Genomic DNA, 9,767 nt, shown 5'->3' with positions numbered 1-9,767 from the left:
GTTTCGATAATTCTTGTCAAACGGTAAGCAAGTTTCTATTTAAGAAAGATTGACAGTCATTGACACGGTATATCCGATGGTTAAATAAGAGTAACGACCTCCTATTTGTGTAGCCTTGGAAGACAAGGATTGATAGACATATAAAAAAATTTGGGTCGTCCTCGACTTTGAATTAACGTTTTAACAATGAATTTTATTTTGTTTCAATTAGACGAATATGTCGTTGATAACAAATAAATAAAGCATATAATTTAATAAGTCATTTATTTCAGTTAATTTGCTACGAGTGCTGTATTTTGACTATTCTTTCGTATGTAATATATTAAACGCAAAATACAAGATGGAGTGATTCCTTGGATTCGACTGGCTGCAGCAATCTATGGAGAAAAAAATAACAAGATTACAAGTGCAAGAAAGTTATGCAGATTTATTTATGCACTTACTGTATATGGTTGAAACTGTAAGAGTTTTTCTTGTTCCTCGTAGGATAAATTCAAGTGACCCCTGTATTGAAACGAGTAGGCAATTAGTAATAAAGGTAACTACATTTGATAGATATTAATTTCTACTTCTTATAATTAAACTTACAAGTTATTGTACAAAGATGATGGTATAAACATTTGTTCATTTTTACGAATTTCATTAACCTCTTGCTGTTGGTATTTTATACCTTCTGCATATAATGCCTCTATCTATATGTTCGAATAATTGATTATTATAAAAAAAGTTGTATTTAAGAACATTTTTTATAGGATAAGCTACCTTTACTCTTTTTGCAATGGCTGGATCATCTGCAAGGTGTCCAAAACGGTCTGGAAGCGCTTTGATAAATATGTCAATGTCATAAACTTGTAGTAACTCAAAAGCAGATCGAGGATCAGTATTTTTAGGACGTGGAATACCCAATAATTTACTCCACTTTGCAGTCGTACGAATTTCATTTTTACATAATTCTATATTTTCTTTTAATTTGGATAAAACTGTTTCTGTTTTTTCCATTCTTTTTTCCGATACGCAACCACTATCGTATCCTTTTCTGGTGAGTCTTTGATCTGCGTTATCTGGTCGTAAGCTTAATCGAAATTCTGAACGACTAGTGAACATTCTATATGGCTCATTTGTACCATGTGTAATAAGATCATCGATGAGAACACCAATATAACCTTCTGTACGACTTATTATCAATGGCTTTTTATTAAGAACCTAAGTGAATATTTAACGAAACAAAATGACAACTGTCGTCGTTATTACTTTAAAAAGATTTATAATAAATAATATATAAAAGAGACCTTAGCCGCAGCATTGACACCTGCTACAATCCCCTGTGCAGCTGCTTCCTCATAACCAGTTGTACCATTTATCTGTCCAGCAAGAAATAATCCTGGAATTCTTTTGGTTTCTAACGTAACATTTAATTCTTTTGGGTCAATATAATCATATTCAACTCCATAACCTGGTTTTACTGTACACACAACAACAATGTTGTATTGATATAATTTGAAACATAAAATATCCAATATAAAGGAAACCGATTTACCCATTTTTGCATTTTCTAGTCCAGGAATACACTTAATAAGTTCTTCTTGTTTTTCTGCTGGAAGTGTACATGATAATCCACTGGGATATATTATAGATGAATTTAAACCTTCAGGTTCTAACCAAATTGGGTGTTCTGTCGTTTCAAATTTAAGAACTTTGCTTTCAATGCTTGGGCAATACCGTGGTCCTGATATTTCTTCCGTAACATGTAAGTTACAATGGAGGTTATCTTTTACAATTTTTGAGACAGCTTCGTTTGTGTACGTAAGATAAGTGTTTACCTGTTTTTCTACAGGTAACCAAACAGTTTCGTTCATGAATGAAAATGGTGTTGATACCTCGTCTGGGTAACGAATTATACGATTGGAAAAATCGATAGTAGATTTTTCTAATCGCGGTGGTGTACCTAAAAAAATATTTAAAAGATTATAACTTTCAAAATTTGTAAATAAATTATACAAGATGTGATGTAATTACCAGTCTTTAATCTTCCCATTTTAAAGCCAATCCTTTCTAATGTATTAGCTAACCCAATGCTAGGTTCATCACCCAACCTGCCGGCAGGTCTTTTCTCCAATCCAATATTAATTTGACCCTTTAGGAAAGTACCCGTTGTTATGACAACTGCGTCACTGTATAATTTTGTTCCATCTCCTACGATGTATAATTTATAAATATCTTATTTTTTCAAAATTATTAACATATATCCATTTGAAGAAAAAAAGAACAAACATACTAAGAATTATTCCATGGCAATTTGGAGAATCTCCATGTACAATTAAATCTTCCACAGAAGATTCACATATTTTTAAACCAGGTGTATTGAAAAGTTCCTTCTGTAGATGTTTCTTGTATAAGTCACGATCAATTTGAGCTCTATATCCCCATACAGCTGGTCCTTTACTTTTATTTAGTACTGTATAATTAATTCCAGAAACATCACATATACGACAACAAACTCCATCTAAAGCATCTACTTCTCTCATAAGATTTCCTTTTCCAATTCCGCCAAAGGATGGATTACATGACATTTCTCCTATAAAATTATTATGATAAATACCTTAATTTTTTTTAATCTTTGATATTAAAAGAGAAATAAAACTCGTGCACTTGTAGATGTAATTCATACCTACTGTACTTTTTTTATGAGTAACTAATAACGTATTTGCACCCATTCTGGCAGCTGCTGTACAAGCTTCTGTTCCAGCATGACCACCGCCAATAACAATAACATCAAATTTATATTGACTAGTGTCAGATGAAAGATTTCTTAGTAATTGAAGAAATCTTTGTCTATAATTTCTGCCCAATAAAGGCAGTTTGATCTTATTATGATTCATTTTAACTTTAAAGTTTTATTAATCCTAGGATGAAAGAATGAAGCATTTCATTAAATATATATTAAATTATTTATTGTAATAATTATAAATATATAACATGTGTATATCATGGTTTTAAGATACAAATATATAATAATCTATGTATAAATACATATATGATGATACACATACAATGAATAAATATATGAAAAATCTATTTTTGTTAAGATATAAAAAATTCATTAGTTTTTAATTTTGTAAATAACAAATTATATGTAAGTGCATCTTTAAGTTTTGGTAATATTAACATTTCACAGATAGCTTCTTTATTCATAAAATTTAAGCTCGGATATTTCAAATTATTTATGAACTCTATAACAAAGTTAAAACAATTCATTGAAGTTTCATTATAATTTTCAGATTTCCATTTTGAGTCTGTTAACATTACTTTTAAGGTTTCGTTCCACTGATCTTCCCAAGAGGAAGGAATTATATTTATTGCAATACAATTTGTCCATTTTGAACAATCATTCAATATTAAACCTTCTCTATCATATTCAAAAACGAATCCATTTGTATTAGTTATTCCTATATGTAAATCATTTGTAATATGATAATTGGTTAAAAAATTACCACTAGCTGGTCTTACTACTATGGAATTTGGTTCACATGTTGCATTTGTATATGGAAATGGAATAAGAAAAGGCACTATCATATAATCTGTTATACATAATTGACAAATTGGACAAACTTCTGGAACAGTTTTACAAAATATACTTTTTGAACAACAATGACGAAAGCACATTATTTTTGAATCACAAGCCATAATTTTTAATTAATTTCAACAGTCCAGTTTTGCTTGAAATGATATGTATGTATTCTATACAAAATATTAGGTTATGTTGTCAGTGAAGTATCTTCGAAAATGATCAAATCCCTTATTTTTTTAGATAAATGCATGCGATAAATGCTACAAATGAAATATACTATTTTAAATAAAACAACTGGAAAATGCAAATAATATATGTAATAAAAAATAACACGATTTCGAGAAAATTATATTACCTATGACAGTTTATAACATTCGTTTATAAAAATATCTTTTCATAATTAATATTTAACTTCAATTTATATATTTATGTTTTTATATATAATTAGTAAATATCGCCATGCTTTCTTCATTTGTAAGACACATGAATGAAGTCACTCTTTATTATGTCACAGACTATAAAGTTACGAGAAAGAAGCTGTAACCGCCAATCGTCTGTGACTCGTCTGTGGTAATGACTGTTAAAGAAGCACTTACCAATACTAGGTATGTTTACGAACATTACAAAATTAAATTTAAAAAATAATAATAAACAATAGTAATTTTTAAGAAAATTCTGCGGCAATACTAGATGTACATTATCAATGATATCACGATGATACATTTGCAAATAAAACATTTATCGACTAACGATAATTTAGAAATAAAGGTATTACCGATTGTAAATAAAACATGAATTAAATTTGTTATGTTAACAAACATTTTTTAAATATTTCTATCTACCACAATCCAGCATTTCAAAAGAAGGTATCCTTTATTTAAAATTCAGAGTCGGTCCATGTTATGTTTGAAACTTTAATTAAATGCATGTATGACTCGTTAGTTTTACATGTGCAGATAGACATATGAAAATAGACGTAACCTTTTTCATTAATCGGCAACAATTTTATTTCAGCGGTTTTATTTTCATTGGCAATTTTGGATCGATGATACGCTCTCGACCTCGAAACATGGCCAATATCACATTTGACTAGCGTGTTCCCGCCCTTCCCCCACCACTTAGTTCAAGCGCGTGCCGTACGGCGCGGTAGCGCTACGATAGTAGCAGCTGATCTATGGCACGGTATGGAGCAGTCGTGTTCGTACCGCGTTTCGTAGTGTGTTCGTACCGGTGCGGTTGTGCGACATTTCTGTTCGCCTCTCGGTTTCGTCGTAGTGATTATTGTGCACGGCACTCGTGACACAAGTGGCTGCCCTGAATCTGGTATACCGACCAATTCCTCCGCTGACACGTTGCGAAACAGTGAAAGGCGAGGACGAGCAGGAGAGAACGACGAGACGAGAGAAGGACGAGCAAGGAGAATCTGCCACAACGCGTTTACCAGGAAAAACTTGGTGAGTTTTAATTACGTCCCGTTCGAGCGTATACAGATGTATACGCGATGCGTAAGAACGTTTGCGGAAAGATAATTGAAATCGCGACACGTGCTTCGAGATTGCTCTTGAGGACGATCGTACAAGGCGCACACGTGAGACTCGCGTACCCTTTCGAGGTGACTGACACCTGATGCGTCAATGACCATACCACGCGTATGGAGTCGCGTGTACCTCGCTTCTTTCTTTTCGATTTGAATTTCGGTTTGATTTAACTAAAATCGTACTTGCGAACTCGTTTTACGAATTCCCGATGTAGACGTAACTCTCTGGCACGGGAAAAACGAGTAGCCGCGTGTATTGTTGATTAGTGCGTCGCCAAGCGGAACGGTGATAGGTTATGTCACAAATGCTAGCCAGAATTTTTGAACCGTGAGATTGACGGGAGTGGCAGGTCACATCCCACGATAGATAATTCTTGTACATACATATAAGCGTGCGTACGTCTAATGCAACGAATCTTAAGCAATCGATGCATTATTCAGTGGCGCTTCGAGCTGTTCGTCAAGTTGATCCATTATTGAAAGTTACTCCGTTTCCGTGGTAGACGCGTGTAGGTTCAAGGTCACGCGTGTCAACGTCACATATGCAACAATAGTTTCCGTATTGATTCTATAAAATTTCCATGAGAGCTACTATCGTCCTCAACGATTTTAATAATCTATTAATTGCTCGTATAAGATAAGTTACTTAGGATTTTTGTAGGAATAGATTTCCTTGCTTTTTCAGTCTTACGTTAAAACAGGTCACGTTGACTTGTAACTTATAAACTTTATATTCGTAGAACTCCGTGTTCCGAAGTCAAGCTAGTTATTGCGTAGAAACATTTGCGTCTTGTGACTTTCAGTGTTTCAATAATAATATTAGCTCAACTGGGCAAAAATGGTCTACGGGATCGAAACGTTTTGTTTTCAGTTTGTTCTCAATAACATCTTATTTACGCTGCTCCGTTCTTAATACGCCATAAAGCTGATCGTCACGGGCTGGCACATTATATTTACTCCCGGTACGACGATGAAAATAGCTGTTAGATATTTCCCAGTGACGAATAGCTTACGCTCATAGACGAATTATTACGCGTCACGTGACTCCACTGAGGAAACGGCGCCATTAGCATCCGGTTCAAATCCATTGCGATATTTACCGAATTCACGCTTTACTCACTTTAATATGTAACGAGACTTTAATCTGTGGAAAATTAGAACAATTTTGATACGATTTCTTTGGTTATGATTTTATCGAACTATGCGAATAATTTTAACCTTGCTTTCTTCTCATCTCTTAGTGTTTATCGCCTCAAACATCTCAAAGATTTTTTTTTGGAATACTCTATTTATAACAAGTACGAAATGTACAAATTATATTGAACATTAAAAATCAAATATTAAAAAATTATCCGTATTTTAATAATATAATATATCGAAGTATAAGATTCATTTTGTATCGTAATGAAGAAAAGAGCAAGGTTAATACATTTTCATTTCGTTTTATATTAGTTAGGCTAGATCAGGTTAACATGCAATTATTAGTTTTTTTTTTCAGTGGTATAAATATTTATTTTCCATTAACATGTTTGAGAAATGTTATAAAAATTGTTGAAAAAATGACGTTTAATTTACAGAAATGGAGTACATCCTGATCGGATAAATTTTATGTAAAAATAATAATACTTAATGTATAAAATATATCTATGTATCTGTACAATACGCAGTAAAATACTAGATTCTTCACTAGCATTAAATGATCAATATTTAGTTCAGTATCTCCTATGATATATAGCCGAACAATGGTTTGCTTTTCTCTCTGTTATCGACGTTTTAATAATGACACGAGTTTGAAGGAGGACGTGATTTATCGACCAAAATAAACGTACATAGAATTGCTTATATAAATGAAAAGCAATGAAAGAAAACAAGAAGGAGAGAAAGAAAAATACGAAAAAAATACAGAAACGTGTGTACACGTGTCGCGCCGGGAGAAATTCACAATTATTTCCGACGACAAATTTTCCTGGAGGCTCGCACGCGTGCACTCGTGCACACGCGTCGCCGGTGAAACTTTATGGAAATTTTGGAGCGGTCGCTCTCGCCCCCGAGTGCTTCGTTTAAATTTCATTATCTCGAACACCGGCTAAATGACACGTCTCTCGTTTCCAACGACGCCACCAAAACTTACCACGTCTGCGTTGGCAACAAATTAGGTGATAACAAATGTCGCTCGAATGTTCGTTGTTGTTAACTGTCTTGCTAGTCGTACCCTAGGGAGAACTAAATTTTTTTTCTATTTTAAAACTTTCGGATTCCGCTTTTCTATCTTGTGTGACAACTATTCAGTGTTAGTCGTATCTAGAAGATGATAGATGTATATAAATGAAAAGAAGAGAAAGAGAAGATTGAATTTCATGTTCGTCTTGCATTTTATTTAAGATTTTCGATATCTATTTTAGAAATTATTGTTGTTGTTTGTTAATCACTAATTAGTGATTCACTAATTGGTAGACGTAAATAGGAAGAATAGGAGAAGAAAGTTAAATTTCAAAACTTTTGATGTCTATTTTTCTATTTCGTTCAGGAATTATTCATCGTTATTGCCTGTTGGTCAACATTTTCAAGATATAAGTAAAAAATAGGATAAGGGAAAGTTGACAGATAAAATTTCATTAAATTTTTATGTCTTGTACAAAATTCTCAGTATTTTTTTCCATTTTACATGGAAATTTATCACCATTGGTATCAACAAGGCGTTAAATACGTACACAAAAGTGAAAAAATCAAATTGATACGTGAAAGAAACCATAAAATCCAATCGTTATCCGTAATCTCACTGAAAAATTTTCGATATTTTTTGTTATTTTATTCAAGAATTGCTCATCGTTGGTATATTTAGAAAATTACGTTCATAATGTAAACTTTCTTTTTCCTAATCGATTTAATCAGCCAAACAAAAAGCTTTTCACGTAAATGTTTGCTCTAAATAACACTAATGCAAACGCGCATTTTCAATCGTCAACACTGTATCCGAATATGTAAAATGAACCGGTTGCCAATATTTGAACGCTATACACCTCCATAAATCAGGAAGTGCACGTGAGTACACAGCGTGGATGGCTACACCCTCTCGTAATACGTTTGTACACGCTTGAAAAATCATAAGCAACTTGACTGTTTTTCGAGGGGACCGCTGTGCTTACGACAACATCGATTGCATGCTCTCAATTTCGTTTAATGTTCTTTGTTACACAACAGATTATAAACTATAAAACTTGTAGCGTGGCATGAAAATTTAAAGAGACGATGGTAGGATTAAATTTTCGAATGGATTGTTTTGAAATTTTAGTGAAAATTCAATTGAGTAACTAATTAATAATTATCATTTCCTCTTTCACGATAGATTGTAAATTGTAAAAAATAGGTACATATACAACAGGTACGTACAGACATCTTCTTTCGATTGGAGATAAAAAAAGATGTTAGAGAACAGAGTAGATTATATCTTTTTTGTAAATGCAATAATGTATATAATGTATATTTTGCAGCTGCACTATTTCTTTTTAATTAAATCTTTCTTTTTTCTGTATGTACATCGAATGTTTTCATCAGTCTACGCAAAAGAGTAATAGTTTAGAATGGATGAGAACAATTTTTACGTTAGACAGAGGGGAAAATTGCGTTTCTATTGTTAAACGTGAATTCTGAAACTCGTAATATCTAAAGTGACAAATTGATACCAAAAATATAAAATGAGAAAATTCATTTATTCATTTATTCATTTGAAACATTTGTCACAAAATATTTCAATTTCAGTTTTTTGTATTTTTGTTTTGCGTCCTTTATATTGAATTTTAATTGAATAGAAACTGCATCACCAAAAAAAAAAAAAAAAAAAAAAATTGTGACCGTGTAGTGTACATTGAACCATTCATCTTTTTCCTGTAACATTTTTTTCTATCTCCATCCAAAACAGATATGTGGTTTGCCACAGTTGCATAAATTAGCTTGTGCTGTGAGATACGTACTTGTGCTGTATACGTACATGTAATGTGGAAATTCAAAGTCTAGTGGATGGGATTAGATTTTCATGGATGATGTACAAAGTGTATTATAGCTATAGATGTATGAGAAATTTGAAATGGAAGGACGGAATTAAATTTTGGAGGATGTTTCTGGATAAGAGATAGATAGTGCAGTTTACAATCGTGTTCACGTAATTATGTCTAAACCAACATATTTGAAATTCTGTTCTGCTAGGTAATATTATTCGATTACTTTAAGGTAGTATTTGATTGTTCAAAACACACGGCTATCTAATTGCTTAGAATGCTCTGTGTGCTTCGTGTAACTAGAAATAGAATCTGTTATAACGTTACTACACGTAACTCTGGCTATTTATCAAAGTTGAGTATAAATCATCGACTATAATTGTTCTAAGAATAGGTTCTAATTCACGCTTCCTTTTCTCATTTTTTAACGTTAGATGACCAACTCGGACAATTTTGACAAACTGACAATGAGCTAGCAACAGTTCACATAAAAAAAGTCATAAGAACAAGATTCAATAGTTGGTCATCTATGCTTCTTCCCCTTCCACTTGACGATGATAACCAAATATATATGACATTCGATAGCATAAAACATTCTAAATCATTATAGAGACATTCTATATCATTAAAAGCATAAAACATTCTAAATCATTATAGAGACATTCTA

General features: G+C 32.5%; 2 protein-coding genes across 7 annotated transcripts in view; one reads left to right on the top strand and one right to left on the bottom strand.

Annotated features, from left to right (window-relative positions):
* Nucleotides 1-247: 247 nt before the first annotated feature.
* Nucleotides 248-4,087, bottom strand: LOC122538048 (protein MTO1 homolog, mitochondrial). 3 transcript variants are annotated; one of them, XM_043671775.1, is made up of 10 exons: nucleotides 3,924-4,087; nucleotides 2,669-2,903; nucleotides 2,276-2,575; nucleotides 2,017-2,193; nucleotides 1,538-1,945; nucleotides 1,290-1,462; nucleotides 763-1,203; nucleotides 589-692; nucleotides 444-504; nucleotides 248-377 (listed from the first exon to the last, which is right to left on the bottom strand). In XM_043671775.1, the coding sequence occupies exons 2-10, from the start codon at nucleotides 2,877-2,879 to the stop codon at nucleotides 273-275; spliced, it is 1,980 nt and encodes a 659-aa protein (XP_043527710.1). In that variant the 5' UTR covers nucleotides 2,880-2,903; nucleotides 3,924-4,087; the 3' UTR covers nucleotides 248-272. The 3 variants fall into 3 exon arrangements, with proteins under 3 accessions (XP_043527710.1, XP_043527711.1, XP_043527712.1); XM_043671776.1 differs by lacking the exon at nucleotides 3,924-4,087 and adding an exon at nucleotides 3,610-3,825; XM_043671777.1 differs by lacking the exon at nucleotides 3,924-4,087 and having other exon boundaries at nucleotides 2,673-2,804.
* Nucleotides 4,088-4,721: 634 nt separating this feature from the next.
* Nucleotides 4,722-9,767, top strand: part of LOC122538050 (protein-tyrosine sulfotransferase) — a 288,756-nt gene continuing 283,710 nt past the window's right edge. For all 4 annotated transcript variants that reach the window (XM_043671780.1, XM_043671783.1, XM_043671778.1 and 1 more), the window contains exon 1: nucleotides 4,722-5,022. The gene's annotated coding sequence lies outside the window, so the exon portion shown is untranslated. The remainder of the gene's footprint in view (nucleotides 5,023-9,767) is intronic.

The sequence above is a fragment of the Frieseomelitta varia genome, unplaced genomic scaffold, assembly GCF_011392965.1.
Source record: "Frieseomelitta varia isolate USP_RPSP 00005682 unplaced genomic scaffold, Fvar_1.2 scaffold_954, whole genome shotgun sequence".
NCBI lineage: Eukaryota > Metazoa > Arthropoda > Insecta > Hymenoptera > Apidae > Frieseomelitta > Frieseomelitta varia.
This window is presented reverse-complemented; position numbering and strand designations above follow the sequence as displayed.

What these genes read in the sequence shown, in the direction of transcription:
- LOC122538048 (XM_043671775.1), bottom strand. Translation starts at nt 2,879, where the DNA reads ATGAATCATAATAAGATCAAACTGCCTTTATTGGGCAGAAATTATAGA. An exon ending in AATGGGAAGATTAAAGACTG is followed by an intron (nt 1,946 to 2,016) that starts GTAATTACATCA and finishes ATATTTTTTTAG; the next exon opens with GTACACCACCGCGATTAGAA. An exon ending in TCATCTTTGTACAATAACTT is followed by an intron (nt 505 to 588) that starts GTAAGTTTAATT and finishes GTTTCAATACAG; the next exon opens with GGGTCACTTGAATTTATCCT.